At 30.2% G+C, this 26738-nt stretch overlaps 1 protein-coding gene and 1 non-coding gene across 12 annotated transcripts; both read left to right on the top strand.

The window, feature by feature from the left end:
- The first annotated feature begins 287 nt into the window (after positions 1-287).
- LOC112291686 (uncharacterized) lies at positions 288-2868 on the top strand. 11 transcript variants are annotated; one of them, XM_090256067.1, is made up of 5 exons: positions 288-545; positions 916-1196; positions 1524-1706; positions 1903-2078; positions 2449-2868. In XM_090256067.1, exons 2-5 carry the CDS (start codon positions 972-974, stop codon positions 2543-2545), a joined length of 681 nt encoding a protein of 226 aa, XP_090112193.1. In that variant the 5' UTR covers positions 288-545; positions 916-971; the 3' UTR covers positions 2546-2868. The 11 variants fall into 11 exon arrangements, with proteins under 11 accessions (XP_090112193.1, XP_090112197.1, XP_024395242.1 ...); XM_090256071.1 differs by having other exon boundaries at positions 374-545; positions 1539-1706; XM_024539474.3 differs by having other exon boundaries at positions 404-545; positions 2440-2868.
- Positions 2869-23686: 20818 nt separating this feature from the next.
- On the top strand, positions 23687-23760 carry TRNAV-CAC (transfer RNA valine (anticodon CAC)). The gene has a single exon. It is a non-coding gene; the product is annotated as a tRNA-Val (tRNA).
- Positions 23761-26738: the final 2978 nt, after the last annotated feature.

Here is a 26738-nt window from a genome sequence, read left to right as displayed (position 1 = left end):
ACCACATCAATCACCAGGTTGCTTAAGGAAAGACTTGCGATAGCTAATAATTACTAAAAAGAATCAGTCCAGATGATCTTGAAAGCAGATTAGAAAGAGAAAATTTTCGGCTGTATGAAGCTATTGCATTTTGGTACACAAATGTCTTTCTTCAACTAATAAAACTTAACCGATTTTTATCACAATTCAGCAGCATACCCTGCTCCCATCAGACGTGGTATCAATCCAGAAATACCACACAACGATGAACTTTGAAACAACTCAGTAGGAATGCTATTGCAGGATTTTGAGAATAGGGTTGTGCTTACGTACCTTAAGTCGCAACTTGATGATTTCATGCTTGCTAGAACTGATATTTTGTTCAGATTCTGCTACGGTGAATCCCTCAGCCACTTGACACTGATGCCAATCTGAAGCCGCCACCTTACGTTTGCACCTTATGTTGCAACTTCAGACTGCCATCGTGTATACCCGGAGGTTATGTACCGTGCTTCATACCCTATAGCCTGAGATCGATCGACTGAATATGGGTCACGCGCATCAAGGTGGGTGATCCTCGTTGACTTGTTGTGTGCTCGTTTCTTTTGAACTTCGAGCTTTGCGCACTGACCAGTGTTTCGGGTCGCACGTCTCGGACTGTAAGCACTCACTTATTAGTTCTGCCGAAATTTCCAGCACCGGGGATGTGTATATATTTAGATCTGTGAAATGATATTGGAATCTACATTTTCTGATATACGATTATAATGAATTCCATGAAATCTTGCGGCATTGTGAGATTTCCTGTGTGGATTTGGAAGCCGGTTAGCAGGCAGAAGTTCGCTTGAGTTTATGTTGCCGTTTTGAGACGGAATGGATGTGTTACTTTAGGGTGGTGAGTAGTTCTTGAAGTATGCAACCGGGGTTTTGTAACAGAATTAGGGTATAGATTGGAGTTGTGGATAGCACGATTTTGAAGAAGGAATTTAGACATGGAGAATGGAAGGCTAGCACGGAGAGAGGGACATGACTCTTCCTCTTCTCGTCCTCAAGGAAGCGCATCGTCCATTGGAGACGATCCTCGTGGCTTTCGAGCTACTTGCAAAGACTTGCACCACACACTTCGAGAATTTTACAATATCGAGGTGATGCCCAAGACTTTTATTATCAAATTCCGACAGCGGGTGCAAGGGGTCCAACTGGGGGCCAATTTCGAGGTTAAAGCCAAAACCTATTTCTGTGTTGCAATCGCTTCAATTCTACAACTCTTTATGATTTCTTTTATCGTGCAGAATCTCAGGTTACAATTCGTGATAGAGCCTGTAATATATTGGTACTTGAAGTGAATCCTTAGTGCTCGCAACTTTGAGCAATATTATCATTCTTTGGGAGGATGCGGTCGTTTCCTCAGAAGCCCCTGGTTTTAGATAGGCAGCTATGTACAAGTATCATATGCTGATTGCCATTTGAGAGACGCCTTCGTGCAAATTGTCGACGGTTCTTTTTGGACAGCGTTAACACTGAAGTGTAATGGTTTTCGTCAGTTCGATGGAATGCAGGTCGATAGGATGAAGCTGAATAATTTTAGCCCTGATGATTGTCATACTAAGCTCGTCCTGAAACCTTCCTCGGAGACTGCTTATTGGAAAGTTATATGTGAACCGAAAGAAAAAGATTTGCGGATACTCACAAAGAAGATCCCCCTTGGCTCGTTGTTTAATTTCCAGGTATTTCATTTTTAAATGCTCCTGCTCCTGCTCCTGCTGCTGTTCTCCGATTCTCACTCAGATTTGAGATAATTCTGTCTTTGTGGGGTTACTTGCAGTGATGTAATTCAATCAGCGCAGAATCATCTGTTAAACAGATCAAATGTGTTTGAAAACTGCAGTTCATTTTTAACACGGTTCTAACATGTGTAAACAGTTTGGGATTGGACATGATTTCTTTAGGAATTCCACTGGCTGGAAGTGGAAGGTAACGTCGGCGTTTGGTCTACCTGGAGTACCTGAAGTTTGTCAGAAGACAAAGGTGCCAATATTTCCTGGTCTTGACGTTAACGTGGACTGGAATACCCAGTATGAATTTCCCGAACTTCAGGGGTATGAGAATTTATCCCTCATTTATGTTTGATTATCTTTTTTCGTCGTGAACAGAACTCTATTAAACTACAAGTACAGAACTAGCTGTAATATTCATCCTTCGTTTTGTATCTCTATGGGATCATTTTGCTATGCTTTCCTTAGTGGCTTCAACCTTTATGTTACCCTCAGAACACGCATACGTGCTTATATTTCTATGAACGCATTCCTAATGGTTACAGATAACCTGAAATCCAGAAGTATTTGTCCATTTTCTGTTATCATTAATGGTTTGAAAATGTTGCATGTTGACATGATGTCCATTTGTATATCATTTAATTCATTTTCATACTGCACTTTCCACATAAAGGATGCTTGTTAGCTTCTGCAGGTCAAGTGGAACTGGGGAGCCATCTGTAAAGGCGAACTTCGGTCGCCTTCACGTCGATATTGAGAGGCTGGCTGTTGTCTACACCCACAATAGCTGAGTTTCATATAAGAATTATCGTTGAAGTCTCTAAATTATTCCAGTTACAAGGCTTCTAGGTGAATTCTCACAGTTCTCTAAGTGTCTAATTAGCATCGACATTTTTCGAGTATATTTGTCACTGGGATTCGGCTGACACAGTTATCCCTTCTTTCTTACTTATTGTACATTCAGGCACTCCCCAAGAATTCTCTCTGAGGGCTATTATTCTAGTGCGGCATGGATTTTTTATTTTGTATTTTTACTTTTTTATTATTTTTGCAAATAATGAATAACTCCAGCAGCCTTGGCTTTACGGCAGGGTGGCACCCAGTTTGCTTGTAAGCCATATATCTATTTCACTGAATGATGGCAGAGCGTTCAGACATTCAAATGAACTTAGTCGAGTTTGCTATAGTCAGGTTTAGAAAATAACCCAGTACAACACAGCAACACAGTTCATATTGTACACTTAATTTACGGTCGTTGTCTAGTGTCTTTTGTGTCGATAACCTGTTGAGAGTCAAGTGGCCGGAGGATGCAGTAGACTCTCAACTTTTGAGTTTTCCTTCTTGTTTCATCTGCAAAATTGGGGTGTAAAATGGACCTCCAAGTTCGATTGATAACGAAGCTGTAGCAGGTATTTTAGTGGCCGAGTCTAGATGAGCTCTTCAAGACTCTCACATCATCCAGACCGAACTGTTTTGTGATGCTTTAGCAAGTCTACACTATTACCAGGTACTTTTTATGTGTAATAATTACTTTATTATTAATATTGTAAAATAAAGCATGGTGTTAGATGGTATAAGAACCTTGGATAATGTTTTGTGTGCATTTATATCTATATATTTATATATATTTATTGCTAACCTATATATTGTGCAAAATTATTGTTCATTAAAAAATAGTTGTATTTATTTGGTATATGACCATTGTGTCTAATGTATTTTAATATAGATGTCTTAATTGACTATATTTATACTTTAAAAATTCATGATTATTTTATAGTATGTACAACAATATATGTAATAAATAAGGATTTTCAAACAAGATTTACATATTGAATATAATTGCATTTACATTGTAAGAATATTGTTAATTTGAAACATAAAAATTTATTTTTCAAACTAAACTTATTTGCCCAAAATATGTTTATATATACCTCAAAACTTAAATACAAAAATTTTAAAATTGTATTAGAATGTCAATAAGTTTATGTATACTATTTTTTTTTTTCTTCTATATATTGATTAAAGTCTAATTTTCAATTGTGAAAATCTCATATCTTCTAAATTATAGACTTATTGAAGATTTTAAATAAACCATTAGAATTAAAAGCATTAAAAATAAGAATGAAAGTCAACTTAAAGTTCTAAAAAGATAAAGCAAAAAAAAAGTCAGTAGATAAAATTTCCAAGTTAAAAGTCGTATATCTAAAAATTGAAAAACTTGTAGAGTATTCTAAGTCCACCATTGGACTTATAAACTTCTAAAGTATGAGATAGATTAAATCAAAACCTATAAAATCTTATCTACTTGCAAAAGCAATTTTTTTAAAAAAAATAATCTTTTAATATTTACAAATCTATATACTTTTAAAATAATTCAATAATATATTTTGAAAGTGCAATTTCTAAATAGACTCAATAGTATTTTCAAAACTCTCAAAAATCCTTCTATAACAAAGATCAAAATTCTAAATTTTAAGTTAAAGTTGATATATCTTAAGTATAAAACCTTTTAGAGCAAGTTATTTTATCCTATTGGAATTGTAGATAAAAAAGGTAGAAGAAGGAGGAAAGGGTGTAGATCAAATTAAAGTAAAAAAAAAAAAGTTAAAAATCAAGATACATCCATATAACTTTAAAGCCTAAATTTTAAATCCTTATTGTAATCCTAAATCCTAAAACTCCAACATACCAAAGGTAATCAAATACAAGAAGTTGCCCAATTCAATTGGTAATGATACCAACCTTCAATACCACATCATAATTAAAAGTTGTCAAAGATGAGAGATTGTTGAATTCTTTTGGCAATGATGTCAATATTAAGCACTTCTATAAATCAAAGGTAGTCAAAGATTTGAGGTTGCCCAATTCATTTGACAATGATGTGAAGCTATATAAAAGGTGATTAAAGATGTGAGGTTGCTAAACTCTTTTAATAGTAATATAAAGTGTGAGCAATCACTTATATCAATGGTAATTAAAGATATGAGGTTGTCCAATTCATTTAGCAATGATGTCACCTTTTTATACCAACTTATATCAACGGTAGTCAAAGATGTAAATTTGTCTAATTTATTTTGTAATGATGTTAAAACTTGAGCACTCACTTATATACAAGTCAATTAAAGAAATAAGGTTGCTTATTTGATTTAGCAACAATATCAGGCTTGAGCATTTATTTATAAACAAGTCAATCAATGATGCTAAGATGCGAGGTTCATTTATCCATGATATTAAGCTTAAACATGTCTATATCTCAAAGATAGTAAAAGATGTGAAATTACCCAATTCATTTAGTAATTTTTTCATACTTTAGTCATTGATTATAAACAACTTAGTCAAAGATGTGATGTTTCTATATCCATTATTCATTGATGTCAAGCTTCAAAATACACTTATTCTTAAGGTGGTCAAAGATGTAAACCTACTTAATTTATTTAACAATGATAAAAACCTTAAGTATCCATCTATATCAAAAGTAGTTAAAGATGTTAAGTTGTCCAATTCATTTGGCAATGATGTCTACTTTAAGCAATAATTCAAATCAAAAGTAGTTAAAGATAAAAAGTTATCTATTTCATTTAGCAATGATGTCAAGCTTAAATACCAATTTATTTTGAAGTTTTTAAAAAACAACAAACTTCTTAATGATATCAATAATGATCTTAATTTTATATCTAAAAGTACAATAATTAATTATAATTCCATCTTTGTCTACTTTTACCAATTATTGGTAAATCAATGTATCTAATATAAATTATAAATCTTGTTCAAATATGTTTTTTTTGGCTATTGGCCCACATTTGTAATTTTTTTTCTTTTGAAATGCTTTGTAGACATATATTATTCTAAATATATATATATATGTATGTATATAAACATACTCTTTTCTTTAATTTTTAAATTATCAAAGCTTACTCTTAATATCTTCTAAATCTTGTAGTTACTATTGTTTTCATCTCCATCAAACTCTTCTATTTTTTTGATATCGAACTTCTTCTAATATTTTAACATTTCTATAATTATTTTACTAACCTCAATAAGTTCATGAATTAAATTTTGTTGGTGATAAGAATAAGTGACAAACAACTTCAAACTTGTTTTTTCATCAAGCCCTTCAATATTTATTTTATAAATTTTTCCACCATATTACTATATTTCTTTTAATCTCAAATTGTTGTAATGAATGTACTACCATTGCTAATAAATATATGTCAGGAATATGAATCTCAAAGAAAGAGAATCCTTGATACACTCTTGTGTCACTGAAGAGAATTAGAAAGTCATTCAAAAGGTAATGTAATATTAAGTAGAATGGCTTTTGCCAAAAACAAGAAGACTAAAAAGTCTCGAAATAAGACTAAAGACTTGAACAATATTGATAAGAGTGAAGAAGACTTTATTCTTGCCTCCATATATACTCTTAACTAGGAGCTATGTGGTGATGTCCTATAGGACGTCTAAAACATGTTGACTTTGCTAGCCACATGTCTTAACTTGCAAAGCAAGTTATTTATGTATGTGCCATATAGTCAGCTTGTTCCACAAGCTATTATGCAGAGTTAACTTGTTCCACAAGCTACAAACATGTGGTTAATTTGTTGGCCAATTTTATGATCTACAAACATATCTAAAGTCAAAACCACGTCTATGAAGCTTTTGGAAAGCTTCACTAAAAGACTTTATGAAATTAATCTATATTTATCTATTTCTACTTAATTATATAAGTAATTATTGAAGTAAATATATATGTCTATGATATTACTCCCCCTTCAAGGAACGAGTTCCATGAGGAGCAATCTTCATATGTTGACGAAGTTCAAGATGCAGTAAATTGTATTTACCACAAAACTAATCTTTGCTCTCTTTGAAAATGGTTGATAGGCCCTCTCAGCTATCAATAGTATTCCATACCAGGGCAAGAAGACCACCTTGTTATTTAGTCATTGTTGAGGCCTTCGTAACTTCTTTCAAATAAAATATTTGGAATACCGTCAGGAGTTGTTCCTACCTCTAATTAAATCACCAAACTTTGGAAGTTTCTTCCAAGGACGTAATACCAAACATATTGTATCTTTCCATATATTCGAGGAAGGACATGTTGTTCTTGAAGATCTTCATTTCAATTCCATTGTCTTGAAGGTTGTGACAATCACAATGTCTCATCTGGTAAATCCGCAAATGAAAGCTGTTGAATTGAATTTGCTGCTTGTTGGTTCTCCATCTCCTTAGCATCAAAAATATACACAAGCTACAAAGAAAGATAGAAGGTAGAATGTTATCTTCCTTTGATCTTGTTTTTTTTATAGCAAAGATTTGCTATTTTTCATCTTGATTTTGATGGATTTAATTGATAAAAAGCTTCAACTTTCTTTGCTGCATTTGCAAGTTTCTTTGATGGCTTCCATGTGCATTCACTAATATCATATCTCTGCCAATGAACAAGACATTCTAACCTACTTCAACCTCATCTTAAATCTAAGACTTCTTCTACCTCGAACTCTTGATCATTATCTACTTCTATAGGAGGAGGTGGCATTTGTCTTCTTCTCAAAATATTCATTGTCTTATATGGCTCAAGAAAGAACATGTGAAATATAGGGTGGATCTTCATAGACTCCAATAGATATAATCAATAAGCAACAAGATTAATTTGTTCACAAATAGAAAAAGATCTTAGTTTATAATAGTCCAACTTATCACAAGCACAAGTAGTCTTAATATTACAACAAAGTAATAATACTTTATCACCTATGTTGAATTGTGGTTGCTCCTTGCAATAGGCATCCATGTTGGTCTTTTGCCATCCTTGAGCTTCTTTTAATTGTATCTTTATTGTTGCATGTAGCTCTGACAAATAATTTGCTAAATCTTTTGCTGCAAGATTATCAACTTTTGAAAAGTCAAAAGTATCAAGTTATAGATGATAACCATAATTAACAAAGAAAGGTATTTGTTAGGTAGAAGAATGTATTGAATTATTGTATGCAAACTCTGCGAATAGTAAAAGAGTGGCCAATCATCTTGATGATAGTTGATAGTACACCTCAAATACTGTTCTAAAATTTTATTCATCCATTTCGTTTGTCCATCAGTTTGAGGATGAAAAGCCAAAAAAAAATTTATATCCACCTTTAGAATCTTGAATAAAATTCTCCAAAATCTTGATACAAATTGAGACCCCCTATCTGATATAATATCTTTTGACAATTCACGATAGCAATTGATATTCTCAATAAAAAGCTTAGCTGTTTCTTCACCTGAAATAGATTTTTTACATGATAAAAAATGTGCCATTTTGGTGAAGCAATCTACAATTATGAATATGGAATCATGTGAACTTGAGACAGGAAGATCCGTGATAAAATCTATAGAAACAGAAGACCATGGTTGTTCAAGAATAGGTAATGGTGTTGTGATGTAACACGAGTAATAGGTGAAAGAGTGTAGGGATTAATATAATTTAGGAGATCTTAGTTCAAAGTATTAGAACAAATTATCTTAGAAATATAGTTAATAATCAAAGGGATAGAAAAATTAAAAGGTACCAATGCTGCCTTTTAGAAAGGTGACTTCTACTCACTTTGTAGCACCATAAATAAGGCAAATTAAAGTAGATTGGCAAAATAAATAATATAGGCATCTTTAGAAGGAAGTTAAGAGTAAATTCAAGAAAAAAATTACTTAGAAAAACTAGATATTGATATCCGGAGAGGGCCAATTATGAACCAAGGTTGAAATCAGATCCTAGGGCACGAAACCGAGTCTCGACAATGACTCTAGGGTTCTTTTGGAGATCAAAGAATGAGATTTGATAGCAAACTGAATAGGCTTTCTATGAACATTGATTTAGAGTGATTTGGAGTTGATATGACTTCATAAGAGCTTTACAAAGTCAAGGTTTGTTTTAGATGACTTGGGTTTTATGAAATAAAATAGGGTTTATATTTTGGATGATTTTAAGAGTTTTGTAATAGATCTATGAGTGAAATTTCGTGGATTTATGGTTATAGTTGTGTTTAATATGTGTTGTGAATTTGAGCTTGATCTAACGGTTGAATTGAGGAATATTAAGGTTTAAGTGGGTCAAGGTCTTAGAAAGTAGAATTTTAGATCTAGTAGGAGTTTTTAAGATTTCTTGCAATCTACTAGTTGGATTGGAGTGAAACTTACGTAAGAAGATATTAGACTTGTTTTTCTATGTGTATGAGAATTTTGAAATCAATCAAAAAATACAAAAGAGAGATATTGATTCCGGAAGATTGGCATTAAGATTTGAGAAGGAGGCCGACCAATTCCTGAGCACATTTTTGAGGTTATCATCAATTTGGTAATTCCGATCCTTTTCAATTTTTTTTTTCTTGTTTTTAACTTAGTTTTTAAGAAGTGTGAAAAATTTAAGTTAAGATCAACGGTTTATTCATTAGTTATTGAGGATTATATCTATTATAGAAATTATTAGGATTTGATTAGGGATTGGTTTAAGGTTAGGGTTTGGTTTAGGGTTAGGTTTTGGTTTAGGGTTTAGGATTTGGTTAGGACTTAGTATTTGTTTTAGGATTTGGATTAGGGTTTGGTTAGGATTTAGGATTTGGATTAGGATTTAGGATTTGGATTAGGATTTAGGGTTTGGATGAGAATTTGGTTAGGATTTAGGATTTGGTTAGGATTTGGTTTAGGATTTAGTTTATGGTTTGGTTTAGGATTTGGTTTAGGATTTAGGATTTGAATTAAGGTTTGGATTAGAATTTAGGATTTGGTTTAGAGATTGGTTTAAGGTTTATGGTTTGATTAGGATTTGATTAGGATTTGAATTAGGATTTAGGGTTTAAGATTTAATCAGTTTTGGCCTAAAATTTGAATGAAGTTCAATAGGATTATCACTAGAATTAAATAAAGATTGAATTGAGATCTATTTCAGTGATATTTGTGATCTTTCTAATATTTCTTTAAGAATTCTTATTGTTTGTTTGAAATTTCTTTGAGTTTTTTTTGAATTTGATTAAGCTTGTTTAGCATTATTATGATCTAATTAGAGTATTTTTAGTATTCTATTAGAATTAGGATTTGTTGTTGCAAATTCCATTCTTTCTTCCACAGCTAGGTGCTCGGAGCATTCTCAAGCAAGACTTCACGTATTATAACAACGGTTGAAGTAGTCCATAAGGTCTATGGCGAGGAATTTTGGATCTTGAATAAGTGTCATATAATTGTACAAAGTCTTTTATTACCTTTCACATTTGTGGCCACCAAAAATCTCTAGATATAAGCTCTAAAGTCGTATTGTATCCAAAATGTCTTGTTGCTAGAAAGTTATTACATGCTTGAAGAATACATAAACATGCTTCTCTTTTTGGAACATATAGACATCCTTTGAAATAGGAAAGGTTGTTCTTGAACTCAAACTTTGAAATATCATGAGACTTAGAAGAAAGATTCTTGATATCATAAATAAGAGAATTAGAGGACATACTTAATTAGATTTTCTTGATAAAGGTTGAATCAATAGTCAATATTGATTTTATTGCTCGAAGATGAAAATATTTGGGCTTTAAGAGAATCATTTTTTGTTAATCAGAAGATGCATCTCTTTCTTTTGGTATAAGATAAAAATATCTAAAAATGACATCTGATAGACCTTATTATTTTTTGGATCAATAAGTGATCTTAAAATTGAATCTAAATAAAGACATGCTCTAACAAGCTTGATGACAATTCAAAACACGTGTTGACATGAAGTACTCAAGGTTCTTATGATCCATATATATAATAAGTAGACTTAAAGTGCCTTCTAGATAATGCTGCGATTCTTGAAATAAATCCATGATTGCAAGGAGCTCTTTGTTATGGATCTCATAATTAATTTTGACTGCTAAAAATTTCTTGGAATGAAAAACTACGAGATGGAGTTTATTATTTGTTCCTATTTGTGACAACACAACATCCAGAACAAAATCTAACACATCTGTTTCCATACAAATTAGCAAAGCCTAAAAAGCATTGCACATCTTGTACTGTTCTTGAAATCTTCCAATCTATGATAGTTTGGATCTTCTTGGGATCTATCATAAGGCCTTTATTGGAAATGATGTATTCTAAAAAATCAACTTGATTAGTATAGAATACACATTTTTCTAACTTGGTATATAATCCTGTAAATCTAAGTTTTTGTAATACACATCAAACATAAAGTTCATGTTCTTTTGTATTCTTAGAGTAGATTAGAATGTCGTCTAATTAATAAATGAAAAAATCATCTAGAAATTCACAAAAAATATTATTCATAAGATGTTGAAAAGTGGCCAGTGCATTTATGAGTCTAAAAGGCATGATATTATATTCAAAATGTCCATACCTAGTTCAAAAATCAGTCTTCTATTCATCTCCTTCTTTGATACAAACTAAGTTGTATACTCCTCATAGATTTATTTTGGTATTGATCTTTGCTTAATTGAGTTGGTCTAGAAGTTTTGAAATCAAAGGTAAAGGATACCTATTCTGGATGGTGATCTTATTGAATCCTTGATAATGTACACACATCCACAAAGATCTATTTTTTTTCTTCACAAATAAGATAGGAGCTCTAGCTAGGGATTTAAATTGGCGTATGAAGTTCTTTACTAAGTTCTCATCAATATATTCTTTTAGTGTAGTTAATTTATTCTGCGATAAGATATAAATTGGTCCAAATGGTAGTTGAGTTCTTTCTTGCAAATCAATTGAACAATCATAACGTAGATTCTTTGGAAGAATATCTACATTTTTCTTTTCAAAAACATCTTGAAAATTTTTATATTAGCTAGGAATACTACTTAACATTTTTTCACCATTAGAAATAGGCATAGCATATATAGAAAAAGATGATCCTTTTTTTGCAGCATACATAAAAGCTCTCACACCTACCAGTAAAGATTTAGAAGTAGTAGACTTTTGTACTTCTACTTTACTAACTCGATCTTGGATTATACTACCAAAAAAATTAAGTTTACGACAAATCCAATGTATTTGAGGGTTATATTTTTTTAGCCATGATAATCCTAAAATAACTAGATTGGAAGGAGATCTTATTACATTAAATACTACTATGCTTTTATGATCTTTAATTGTTACATCTAAAGGAAAAATCTCATGGGTAATATTTCTAGAAGACAACAAATGACCATCTATGACTTCTACATGTACGGATTCAGTTTTTTTGACTAAAGATATTTTTTGATTTTTGACAAATCTTTGTCTATAAAATAGGCTGAGGCTCCTAAATCTAACAAGGCAAGGACTTTGTGATTTTTAGGTCCTAAACGTACATTTATTATAAAACAAGGTAAGGAATTTGAGGAGAGAATATGACCTTTACTAGGTATTGTACATGATTCTAGCCGCACAATTCCTATTGTAATTGAAGAAACTCATTTTCTAAGACATTATCTTCTTTGATAATTGTGCTCTTCATTTTGTAATTACATTGCTTCTTTGGATAATATTGAGCATTGAGCTTAGCTTCTCCACAATATAAATACAAATCCTCTTAGCAATATCGAGTCTTTTTTTCCTTTGTGAAAGTTTTAGAATGTATAGTATCAATTTGCATTGGTTTCGGCCTTGGTGAATACGTTTCAAAAAACTTCAAAGGTGCCACCATTACTTAACTTGTTCCTCTCTAACTAAGTCTTGGTTCTTAACACCTTTCAAATAATTGATTATTGCATATAATGGCTTGAGTAATAAATTATTTCAAAGATTATGTTTTTAGTATTATTAATAATAAATCTTTGATACTATCCTTTAATCCATATCAAAATTAATTAATGAATATTTTTTTATTCCACTCTACATCGCAAGAAAAGTTTTGGAATTATGCAGCATATATAGTAGCTGATCATGATCCTTATCATAAAGATAAGAGTTTGGTCTCTGTTACTCGTTCTCGATCACTTTCTCCAAATGTTGTTGTAAATATTTCTAGGAATGAATTAAAATCATAAAAGAGTCACGAATCTTTTTTCATTAAAGATATGAATCAAAAGAGAGTACTTCATGATAGAAATGTACCTATGAATCCAACTTGAGTAAATCCATTAAGATATTAAAAAGGGTGCAACCTTAGATAGAGCTTGATTTATTACGTAAATCCTCAAAATTTTGATCTTGTTCCATCAAACTTCTCAAGCATACTAATCTTTGTCCCCTTCATACTTATAGAAGAAAAACTCCTTAGATATGGTTGTAAGGTCGATCAACTTCTTTCCTTTAATTGCACAACTTCTTGCCACAAACTCTAAATTTCTTCCATAGGTATAGGCATAGTACTTCCATGATTCATGTTAGAAATATGTGAGATTTTTACTCTAAGAGTGTTGATAAGCTCATAAAAATGTGTAATAGTTATAAATCTATTCATATATAATATTTTAATAATACTAATATCTATTTAAATCTATATTTTTTTAGCTTAGATATTTTTTATAATAATATGATTAATTTATATCTACTAAAAGTCCTATTTTTTATATAATTAACTAAGAAGATATGAAGTTCTCTTCATGCTTCTTCCAATTACTAATTAATTATTGATAGGATTTTAATAAGTAATAAATATAGATAGAAAGCTAATAAAGACATTGGTCACAATAACTAATTCTTAATAATAAATAAAAATACTAAATTAACTAAGATAATTGCCTCCAAGAGTTACTAAGACTCCATTTCTATGACTTATAATTTTCTTCTAATAGGACTTTTTTAACTTATAAATACGTCTAAATTCTAATAAATAATTAAAAAGTCAAAAAGACTATCTAATCTTAATATTTATATAGTTGAATGAATTAGAACTATATTATTTTACCAATCCACTAATTAAGATGTATTGGTGGAACTTAAAAAGGCATTCTTAAGCATTTGGAAATACCCTAACATTCTTTACTATACATATTTATAACAAACTATTTGCGGATAAGTTAGATTTTTTATAAGCTAAAAGAAAATCAATAATCTTCTTACAAAAATCCATCTTTATATCAAAATTTTGTCATAGCTCTATATTTCTATCTTTAATATATATATAAAGTCTTGACTCTCAAAAATTCTTTTATTTTGCATAAAATACCCAAATTATTGTAAAATCCTTTCAAAATATTTTTTTCCTATAAAAAACTTTTTCTCTTCAAATTTTAAAATATCATATCTTTTGATTCAATTATTCAATTTTTTTCAAATTTCTAGATAATATATCATTTATCTTTAAGCTTTATTAAAAAAATTAACTAATTATAAATCTACTACAAATTATTTGACATCTTAGAAACTCTAGCAAGTGCATTAAATCCTAATTTATAAGAACATAACTACTATTTTCTTTATATCTCAAAACTCCAAAATACAAATGCTACAAAATTTAGTGTATAGCTTTATAATATAATAATACACATTTATAAAATATTTTAATTAAAGATATGTCCAAATTCCTAAGATATGGCTATGATCAAATCCTTCATAAAATTGGTTCATTGACGAACCTCAATTTGAAAATACTTTCTTCAAACAATCATTGTACCTCTAAATCAACTTCAAATCTTTTTTTTATATTTAACTTATAAGTCTTTAAACCAACTTTTCAACTACATAATTTGATCTTCAAAAAACCTTCATATATATATGCACTATGCTACAAAGAGTGATAGTAGGTACAAAATCAACACCTTAACTTTGAGTGCTTATATCTTCTTTATAAAAACTTCAAATTATCTAAAACTTTTATCAAAATCCTATTTAAAATCCTAAACTTAATGATCTTAAATTTTTATGTTCAAATATTCTAAAAATAGTAACTATAATTTCTAGTAAAGCCTCAAGCAATCCCATTGAAGTCTATTAGGTATGACTTTTGGCCAATAAGAATAGATATTTTTATCATCCATCTCCATTCATCCATATAATTGAACTAAATATCCTTTTTCATATAAAAATCTTTTTTTTAATCTTTTTTCTGATAAGTTTTATATAATATGTGTCCTAAACACTAAATAAAAGAAACAAAATAAGATTTCAAAAATCACCAATGTCTAATAAAGATGGCTCTAAATATATAGAAACTAATATCAACATAAAATCAACTTCAATAATAGCCTTTTTAAACTAATTATTTCAAAGTAGTAATCTAATCACATTTTGTAACCAACTAAAATCTAATAACATGGCTCTTATTACATTGTATAGTAAGTTATATATCAAATATATATGTGCATTATTTTTACATGGTAGCCAAATCACAACATGATACCAATTTATAATATGTAATAAATCATGTCTTTTAAGATTTTTTAGATGATTTTATTGTTTATTATTTAGATGGCATTTTATTCTTTTTTAAGAATAAAAAATCATGAACTTCATATCTATTGTGTGTTACAAAAACTTAGAGATATAAGATTCTCTACTAAGATAAAAATAAAAAAATATATATATTTTATACTATTTAGATTATTATTTTAAGATACATTATTTCAAATAATAGTCTTATAATAGATTTTAAGAAAATCTATGCTATCACAAAATAAAAGATTTCAAGAACATTGAAAGATATTCAATATTTTTTAAAATTTACCAATTACTATCAAATCTTTATAAAAAAAAATTCTCAAGTTGCAACTCTATTAGCATGTTTGATATATAAAGACAAACATGAATAGAATAAAGAAGCTTGAGTATTATTTGAAGCTTTGAAGTCATTATTTATTTGTGCACCAATCTTATATTGTATTGAATTTTTTAAGGTATTTTTTGATAGAAATAGATGTATAAAACTTTGCTTTTGGTAGAATATTTTTATAAATAGAAATAGATGATAAACTTCATATTATTGCTTTTTGTTTGAAAAAATTTCAATGGTAGAAATCAACTACAAGATTCATAAAAAAGAACTTTTTACAATTGTAGAATCATTTCAAGAATGACACTATTATCTAGGAGGTACTTTAAGTCTATTGAGAGCTTGTATAAATCACAAGGACCTCAAGTAATTCATATCAATACATGTTTTAAATTATTATCAAGGCTATAAGATCATGTCTTTTTCAAGCTTTGAATTTAAGATTACAAATTGGTTAGAACAATAATTAAGTTATTCAAATGTCTTTTATAGATGTTCTTATCTTATGCCAAAAAAAAGACATAATACTTTCTTAACAACAAATAATTCTCTAGAAGCCAAAATAGTATCAACTTCTAAAAATGAAATCAACATTAACTATTCATATAACTTTTTTCAAACAAGTTTAATTAAGTATAAATTATGATTTTATTATTTTTAATATTAAAAATAATTCTTCTATATCACATGATACTTTTAAGTGTAAATTTTTTTTAAAAAAATTATATAAAAATATGTATATATGTTGTAGAAAGTGAAGCCTCATTGTAAGTTTATTAAGTTCATCACAACTTTTTAACTCTAGATTTTTTATGTATTTGTAGGTGATTGATAGGTTGAAAACTAATTCAATAAGTTATCTACATATTCCACATATTAGACACTTATAATAAATGTTGTTATACAATGTACATATAAAATTTGTCTTATAAGTTAGACATGTGTCTTCCAAATTGGATACGTCTTTGAGATCCTATAAAATATTGCCATATAACTCTTAATTAAATAATATATATAGAAATAAGAAAATAAAACCTTCTTCACTCTTATCAAAGTCATTCAATAACTTTTATCAAAAAAATATCTCTGAATATTTGAAATATTATTCTCAAAAAATAGAACTCAATATAGTTTACCTTTTAGAATATATAATTGTCCCTCAAAATAGAATAGATTATTTTTGAACTTAAACTTAGAAATATTATTAGACTTAAAAAAGATATTTCTTGATATTATAAACAAGAGGATTAGAGAACATATTTGATTGAATTTTGAATGACAAAGATTGAATTAATAGTCAATGTTGATTTTATTTCTTGAAGTTGAAAATGCTCTTATTACAAGAAGATTGTTCTTTGTTGATCAAAAGCTACATTTTTTTCTTTTGATAGAAGATAAAAATATCTAAAAAGGCATGTGATAAATCTTATTATTTTTTGAATCAATAAGTATTCTTAAAATCAAATCTTGATAAAAACATGCTCCTATAAATTTGGTGATAATTCAAAATATGTGTTGATATGAAGCACTCAAGGTTCTTGTGATCTGTGTATATGATGATTAGACTAAAAGCATCTTTTAGATAATGATGCTACTCTTGAAATAAATCTATAATTGCTAGAAGTTTTTTGTCATGGATTTCATAGTTAATCTCATCTATTGAAATTTTTTTAAAATAAAAAGCTATTAGATAAAACTTGTCATCTGCTTCTATTTGTAATAAAATAACATCTATAGAAAAGTTTGATGCATGTATTTTTATAAAAAATACCTTCAAAAAGGTAACATGATACAAGTTTGGTACAAAAATAAATGTTGTCTTTAAAGCTTCAAAAGATGCTTCATTTTTTTTTACTCTACTTAAGTTTGTCTTTACATGTCAAACATGTTAAAAGGGCTACAACTTAAAAAAAGTTCTTAATGAAGATCTGGTAATAATTGGCAAATCTCAAAAAAAATTACACATCTCTAATTATTTTTGGAATCTTCTAATCTATGATAGTTTGGACCTTCTTAGGATCCAATATAAAATCATCATTTAAAATGATATATCCTAAAAAGTCAACTTGAATAGTGTGAAATATATACTTTTTGATCTTGACATATAGTCTTGTATCGTTTAGTTTTTATAATACACAACGAATAAGAAATTTATATTCTTCTATGATCTTAAAGTAGATCAAGATATTGTCTAAATAACAAATGACATAATTATTAAAAAACTTGCAAAAAATATCATTCATTTGATGTCAAAATGTAGTTGGTGCATTTCTAAATTCAAAAGACATGACATTATATTCAAAATATCCATACTTAGTTTGAAACATAGTTTTCTATTCATCTCCTTCTTTAATGCATACCAAATTGTATGCTCTTTATAGATCTATTTTTGTATAGATCTTTGTTTGATTCAATTAATCAAGAAGTTTTGAAATCAAGGATAGAAGGTACCTATTGTTCAATCCTTGATAGTCCACACACATCCATAAAGATCCATCTTTTTTCTTCACAAATAAGATAGAAGCTCAAGTTGGAGATTTAGAATAACATATGAAATTCTTAGCCAAATTTTCATCAATGTATTCTTTGATTGCATCTTATTCGTTTTGTGATAGGCTATAGATTGGTCCAAATGGTGGTTGAGCTCTTTCTTGAAGATCAATGGAACAATTATAAAGATGATGCTTTGGAAGAATATTTATATTTTTTTAAAAAGACGTCTTAATAATCTTGGTATTGGCTTGGAATACCACTTGGAATTTTTTTTCTATCAACAATAGGTATAGCATATATAATAAAAGTTGATCCTACTTTCGCAACATGTATGAAAGTTCTTGCACCTATTAATAATGGTTTGGATATATCAATCTTATGACTTTTTACTTATCTTGTAGAATCTTGGATTAAACTATAAAAAATCAAGATTGTAAGAAATTTAGTCTATTTAAAGATTATACCTTTTTAAGCATAATAATCCTAAAATACTTAGATTAGAAAGAAATTTAAGTACATTAAATATTAATTAACTATTATGACCACTAGTTGATATTTCTATAAGAATAGATTTATTTTTAATATCTCTAAAAGATAATAAATAACCATCTATTCTTTCTATATATACATATTTGATTTTCTTAACTAAAGATATATCATGTTTTTTGACAAAGTCTTTGTCTATAAAACAAGCTAAGGCTCCTAAATCCAACAAGGCTAAGACTTTGTGATTTTTTGGTCCTAAAAAAACTTTTATTGTAAAACAAAGTCAAAGATGTGAGTAGAAAATAAGACCTTTACTAGAAATTATAAAAAAAATTTGATTGCATGATTTCTATTATTATTGAATAAATTTATTTTTTGATACATTGTCTTCTTTGGCAACCATACTCTTAATTTTGTAATTCCATTGCTTCTTTAGATAATATTAAGCACTCTATTTAAATTCTCTATAATATAGGTATAAATCTTCATAACGATGATGAGTTTTTTTCTTATTGAGTAAGAAGTTTAAAGCATACTATATAAATTTGTATTGATTTTAGCCTTGATGAATTAGTTTTTGAAAACCTATGAGCTACTGTTATCACTTGACTTATTCCTTTTCAACCAAATCTTTATTCTTGATGCCTTTCAAATAATCAATTATTGCATGCAATAGCTTAAGCAATAAATTATTTAAAAGATTTTTTTTGATATTGTCAATAATAAATCTTTGACATTGTCCTTTAACTCATATCAAAATTGATTGATAAAGGCTTTATCATTTCAGTACATATGGCAAATAAGGTTTTGGAATTTAGTAGCATATATGATAGCTGATTGTGATCCTTGTTGTAAAGATAAGAACTTAGTCTCTGCTATTCTTTTTCAATCATTTTTTTAAAATTTGGCCATAAATATTTTTAAGAATGAATTCAATTCATAAAAGTTTTGTGAATCTTTTTTCATCAAAGATACAAACTAAGAAAGAATACTTCTAGATAGAAGTGCACCTATGAATCTAACTTAAATAAATCCATCAGGATATTGAAAGGGATGCAACTTTAAGTAGAGCTTGACTTGTTGCAAAAATCCTCAAAATTTTGACCTCATTCTATTAAACTTTTGGAGCATACTAATCCTTGTTCCTATTATACTTATAAAAATAATACTTCCTAAATTTGGTCGTACAGTTGATATACTTGCTTCTTTTATCAAGTTCAATATCTATAATTTTTCTTTCCATTTCAAACAACTTAACAAATCCAAAATTTCAATTAAAAGAGGATAATTTGTAACCTCTAATGTCACATAAAAATTTCCACAAAGAAGGATAATCTGCTTTCTTTAAGGAAAAAAATTAGTATTAGAAAAATAAACAATTTGTTTAAAAATGAATAATCCATAATTTTCAAAATACAACAATAGAAGAAGGATAATCCACTCATTTCTAAAATAAGATAAAAATAATGAGTTAGAAATCTTATCAAAGTGATGAAGACATGAATTTTAAAGAAAGAAAACTTTAATGCATTCTTGTATTATTCAAAAAGACTAAGTATTACTCGAAGATGATATAGTATTAAACTAGAATGGCTATTGCCAAAGACAAAAAAACTAAAAATTCTTGAAATAAGACTAAGGACTAAAAAAATATCAATAAGAGTGAAGAAGGCTTCACTCTTGCTTCTATATAAACTTATAACTAAGAGTTACATGGCAATATCTTAAAAAACTTGCAAAATGTGTTGAATTTGTAAGACACATATCTTAACTTCGAAGTAGGTTTTTTATATGTGTACTATATAATTAGCTTATTTTGCAAGCTACTAATACATGGTTAATTTGTTGACAAAGTTTCTAATCTACCAATCAATTACAAATACATCTAAAGTTAAAACAACGTCTATGAAGTTTTGAGAAGCTTTTCTAAAAAACATTATGAAATAAATCTACTTTTATCTATTACTACTTAATCAAATACAAATATATTAGAATAAATATATATATATATATATATATGTCTATGACAAAGGTCTATTTCTATATAGTAAATATTTTTCTTGTAGTCTTATAAATATTATATAATTTTAAATTCTTGACTATTATCAATTGGCTTTAAATTGCTCCACTTGTATTAACTTTAAATCATTTCATTCTTATAGTGTGTACATATTGGCTACTTGTGCTAGAGATTTGCCATATAGTGCACATGTGAAATTTGACTTATAAGTTAGACATGTATCTTGCAAGTTGGATACGTCTTGGAGATCCTATAAAATATTGCCATGTAACTCTTAATTAGATAATATATATAAAAATAAGAATAAAACCTTCTTCACTCTTGTCAAAGACTTTTTAGTCCTTAATCTTTTTTTAAGAGTCTTTAGTCTTTTTGTCTTTGATGATAGTCATTTCAATTTTATATTAAATTAATTTTGATTGAATATATATTATTTTTAAGTAATACAAGAGTATATTGGGATTTTTATTTATTTCTGATTCATGTCCTTAACACAATATTTGTAATCAACCGCATCTTCAATAATCTACTTTTTAATTTATATATATTAAAATAATTACTTGATTTGAATAAAAGCATGCTGATAAAAGATGTTTTTGCATTATATTCTAACCATTGCATTGCTTGCACCAAAAAACACATCATCACAATATATAAGCATGTACTAAAGAAATTAAATTATATAAAAATATATCAAAATCTAATATATATATATATATATATATATATATATATTATTTATTTTTTTTCAAATCACATAGATATATCTTATAAAAATCTAACATAAGTAAAAACCACACATGAAAGAAAGAACAAAGATAACCCTCTTCTTAAATTACAATCAGTAGTTACATCTATTGCAATGCATGTCTTTTTTTTTTTTTATTTTAATCCAAATTAATATCCTAGTAGATATTCTAATTCATATCCAATAATCATTAAATGAATATTTTTTTTGATATCCAAAAGCATCAAATTAGTATTTTAAAATTTATTAATTAATGCCTTAGAATTTTTGATTAATATTCTAAAATATTTAATCTAATACTTTATAATCTTCTAATTGATGCCTTAAAATCTTCTTTTTGATATTTTAATAAAACTTCTTTCATACTATAACTTCTAAACTAGTCATTTTTAATCTCTTTTTAATGCTAAGTCTTTATACAATTAGTCTATTTCAAGCCTTTCTTCACACAAGCAAACTATCATCAAAATACTTTTTATTTAAATAATTTGTATAACACACAAAATCCCAATAATATTTTCAAAAAATAACACCCTTCAACTAAATACTTGTTTTTTGAGTTTTTACATAACAAAACATTTACACTGAAACAACACCATCTTTATTGACTTATCACAGCAACGTAGTTGTGATTTGATGGCTGACCTAGAAATTGGCTACTATTGATTTCTTGTATGTTTTTTTTTTTTTTTTTTTTTTTTTTTTTTCAGTTAACTATTTTTATCTACAACTGTATTTGGTTTGAATCCTTCTCTTTTTGAATCGACAAGTCAGAAAGATTGCCCGTTGTGCACATCGGTTTGTTACGTTACGGTAGCCTTCCTTCGTGGAATTGGGAGCACTTGCTGATCATTATTAAGTACTTGCTCATTCTTAACAAGGAAAATCTACTTGAGCTCGTCTTTCCAGTGGACTCCGCTAAAACATGAGCCCAGGGAGGGGGAGCTTGTTTATGTCTGTTGTTTTTTCAATCCGCCTGAACTTCGTCTCACATCAAACCCGCCCTTCTCTGCACGAGAATATTTTAAACCAACAAGCTTCAGTTTCTCACTTCGCTTCGTCACATTCTCTTCAGTTCTGCCGTCGAGGAAACTCGCTTCAAGTCCGGCGACTGTGAGGGCAGCAGAGATATCGACTTCAAGGCATTCATATCCTCCACGCAGTCAGCATTCCAGAAACCAACCCAAACCCGCACAAATCGACTGACAGCTTGGAATCTAAGAGAGGAGAATCGGTTGAGCTTTGAGTGAATCGTAATGTTGACTGATGCACACTCCTCCTGACTACTCCCCATCAGCAGTTGCCAATCGGACTGGAGCAGCTCCGCTGTGCACACAGTTCGTGTGCCGGTTGCCACTAGCAGGCCCTCGCAACCTGAGCACTTCATGGTGGGTTGTATGTATTGCGGACCACGGCGACTCCGATCTGGACAAGTTGGAAAGCTGGCTGCGCACTGCGCTGAAGCCACTCCTCCACCAATCTCCTCTCTTGGACACGTTGACGCAAAAAGTCTTACACTTTCAGCTTGTAACATACGTGAGGTAACTGCCACAAATGAGCGTACGCTGCTGGAAGCGACGCCAAGGACCAGAAGGGTAGCAGGCCGTCATAATGGAGGAGTCCAGGCCAGAGCGATGCTGGGACCGTGCGAAGGCGGCTCCGTCGTGGCAGCCACATCCTGAATTGGAGTGGATTCCGGGCACGGTCGAGGTTGGTAGAAGTGCCTGCGAGGGTTGAACGTGATGACTCACAGCATTCCGAGGCCACGCCTTTGGTGTCTGTGTCTGGTGCATGGGTATGCGACAGGGAAGCACGTGCGCCCTCTCGCCCTCAGCTACGCAAGTCCTGTCTCTGTGGCAAAGGATGAACGATGCGATGGTGGTGAGACCTTTACCCAGCTCCAAACGACCCGCTCGGAGCCCTGGCGAGAGCAGCAAGAACCCATGCGGCACCGCATTATGGGACATCGATGTGTTTTGGTGTGCACTCGGATCCATGGGTCGATCGAGAGCTCTAGGGGCGATTGGCTGATGATCGCGGTGGTGGCGGTGTCGGCAAGTCCGTGTTGTGGGGTTCTCCGCGGAGAAGCGTCCCCGAGGTTATCCAGGGGGCACTGACAAGGTGGGTGCAGCGAGCAAGGACGGTCCTGGTCCTGGTTTTCCATTTGGAGTACACGTCGCAACCACAGCGTCGGCGGTGCTCCGATACGGAGGGCACCAGGGGACCGAGCATCGATTGAGCAACGAAGAGCCAGAAGATTGTTGGTATGTTTGTTTGTTTGTTTGGGCGTCGGTCAGTGGGTGAGTGGGTTTGAAGGAGGAGGGGGTGGCGACCCCTCTGTCTCCCCACCACTGCCTTGCCTCGCCCTGCCTTCTCCTTCGCTGCCTTGGACAGAGCCTGGTTTCAGTTGCGTGGAGGAGGCTGGGGCTGTGCGGCATTCGAGGGCTGCAGAGATTAGAAGGGGCAAGAGTAGAGGTACGGGCCGATTGAGTACGCATGCGTGATGCATATGTGATGTGAGGCATTTCCACTTTGCCCTGGTCTGGTTGGTGTAGTTGGTCATCACGCTAGTCTCACACACTAGAGGTCCCCAGTTCGAACCTGGGATCAGACAGCAATCTTTGATTTTTTGCTTCCCACGTCTTCCCATATCTTCTCATGTCCCCTCTCCATCACATATCTCCGCCCCGTCGCCCCGGACGTCGGTTTCTGGTTCACTCTAATTTCCACTATCTTGCGGTCCAGGTTCACAACACAATGCCGCTGTCTGTTGGGGAAACCCACCCCTGTTGCTCTCGATGAATCTCCTGACCTAATGAACGTCATTTGTCATCCACGCCAATTGAGGTTCAGGGCACCCTAATTTTAGGGTTATGCGGTAAGTGTATTTTAAGGACCTTCCTATGCAATGAAAACAAGTTGAGCCCTTCTTCTATTAGATTTGCTTTTTGTAAGTGTGCTGATAACATGGTATCAAAGTGAGGTTTCGAATAGAAGACATGGGTGAGCATTGCTCCCTATTAGATTTGCTTTTTGTAAGTATGTTGATAACATGGTATCAAAGTGAGGTTTCGAATAGAAGACTTGGATGAGCATTGCTCCCTAACCTATATATTAAAGGGATAGAATAAGAGTTAGTCCTAAAATAGCAACAAGATCCGAAAATAGAATGAAATGATGGAAAGCAATAGATCATCAAATTGCAAAATAGGAGACAACAATAGATTATTAGGGATCCAAAACTACAATGTGTAGAGAGTAAAAATAGTGGCAATTCTAAAAAGAGAGAACCTATGGCTACTAGTGGAAGTAAAGTGAACACCTTGTGCCTAGCCTACGATTATAGCAAATATGTCATATGTCACAGAAATAAAAATGATAGCAGCAAAATAACCAACTCAAATTGGGATTATTATATCAATAGCTAACAATTTGATTGGATTTGTCTCCTCCTAGATGATCTTTTAGACTCATGGATAATGCTGAAGAACATGTTCAGAGTAGGCAATCAATAGCAAAACATGCTACTCAAAAGCAAACTATACAACATGATAATGAAGGAAAGAGAAGAAATCAACACTTATTTGTATCATGGACATATTTATAGTTACCTAGATAATATGAATAAGTAGAAGTAGGTAAAAATAAGTTAATTTGATAATAACTAATAGAGATTTTTTTTTTTTTTTTGAAGATGATATAATATTAAACTAGAATGACTATTGCCAAAGATAAGAAGATTAGAAAGTCTTGAAACAAGACTAATGACTAAAAAAGCATTGATAAGACTGGAGAAGGCTTCATTCTTGTTGCCATATATATTTTTAACTAAGAGTTATGTGGCGATGTCCTAAATGACCTCCAAAATGTGTTGACTTTGTAAGACACGTATCTTAACTTGGAAGACAAGTTTTCTATATGTGTGCCACATAATTAACTTATTCTGCAAGCTATCAATTTGTGATTAACTTATTGACAAAGTTTCTAACTTACCAATCAATTACAAAGATATGTAAAATCAAAGCAATGTCTATAAAGCTTTTAGAAAGCTTTTCTAGAAAATATTATGAAATAAATTTACTTTTATCTAATTCTACTTAATCATATAGGTAAATATTAGAATAAATATACATGTCTATGACAAGTAGTAGCAATGCTATTAATTTAACTTTCTTTGATTCAATCTTATATTTTATATTCACTTTTACTTCATATTTATCCACATATTCTTTCATGCCATCATAAAATTTCTTAGAATGTTTATTTATTACTTTATCACTACCTTCAAAATCTAAATTCAATAATATTTGTAAATTATTCATAGTATCAACAAAGTTAAGATTCTTCAAATAGCCCTAATATACATTCATCTTCATCAACTACTTTAAATTTCTTCAATTCGTGATCTATATTTTTGACATTTTTCTTCTCTATTCTTCCAAAATTATTTATATTTTTGAATAAAATATATCCATCCCGTGATAATTCTATAATGGCCTCATTTTTTCTATTAGGCAGAAAGCTAGCATCCTTTCTACTATTGCAACCTTGCTTTACAATGGTCTCTAGTAAAAATCTTTTGAGTTGTTAAGATCTTTAAATTCTTTTTGTATCCTTGACAAAGGACACTTCTTCAAACTATCCCAATTCCTTTCATGATTTGCACAAATTGTTAAAAATTGCACCATCCTCTTTCTATCTTGACTTTTTATCCTTGCATAAGCCAAACCATCATTTGTAATCTTTATTTTCATTTGTGTGGAAATAATTTATAGTTATTTTAATATAATAAGCTATATAAACATATTTTGTACAAAGAAATTTTGTTCATGAATAACATCTCCTATTGTCATTTTAATATTTGAGCAAGTTTTATATAAATCTCTCTTTGAATTATTAGTTAATCTTATCATCCATCCATATTTAATATCAATAGGCTATTTTTTTTTTTTTTTTTTTTTTTTTTTTTTATTTAATTCTTTGACATCAAATTAATTTCAAAATCATGATCAATTAATGCTATAATTGATTCTTTTAACTCTCCTAATTTTACTAAAGTTTTTTTAGTAGCCCTTGTCCAATGATGTCTTCAATAATGACTAGAAGCTTAAATCACATCTTCTTCTTTTGTAAAACTAACTTATAAAATATCTCCAAAAATTTACATTTCATCTTCTTTATTTATATTGCTTTCTATTGCCTTTGTTTCTTGTACATTTGATGTCATAGTATCTCCTATAGATTTTTTTTTTTTTTTTTTTTTTTTTTTTTCTTTATTGTGTCAATAATGAATTCATGAAATTAATGCTTTGTAATCTCTAAAATTTTACCAATTATAAATTCAACCTTTCTACCTAAATTCTATTTTTTTAATATCTTTTTCTAATCTATAATAACTTTTTTTTTCTTTCATAATTTTTCTTTCTTTCCTAAAAATATTTTCTATTTCTTCTTCATGCATAGGATTCTTTTGTTTTCATGATTTCTCTCCATGTATAGTTCTTTTTGATGGCCTTTTATTATTTTTGTCTCTCCTTTGTTTTTCTTCTATTAATGCTTTCTATAGACTCCTTGCAATATCAATATGAATCA

Source organism: Physcomitrium patens, chromosome 14 (assembly GCF_059467195.1).
Source record: "Physcomitrium patens ecotype Gransden chromosome 14, ASM5946719v1, whole genome shotgun sequence".
Lineage (NCBI taxonomy): Eukaryota > Viridiplantae > Streptophyta > Bryopsida > Funariales > Funariaceae > Physcomitrium > Physcomitrium patens.
Note: the sequence above shows the minus strand (reverse complement) of the source record. Positions and strands in the feature narration are given on the sequence as shown.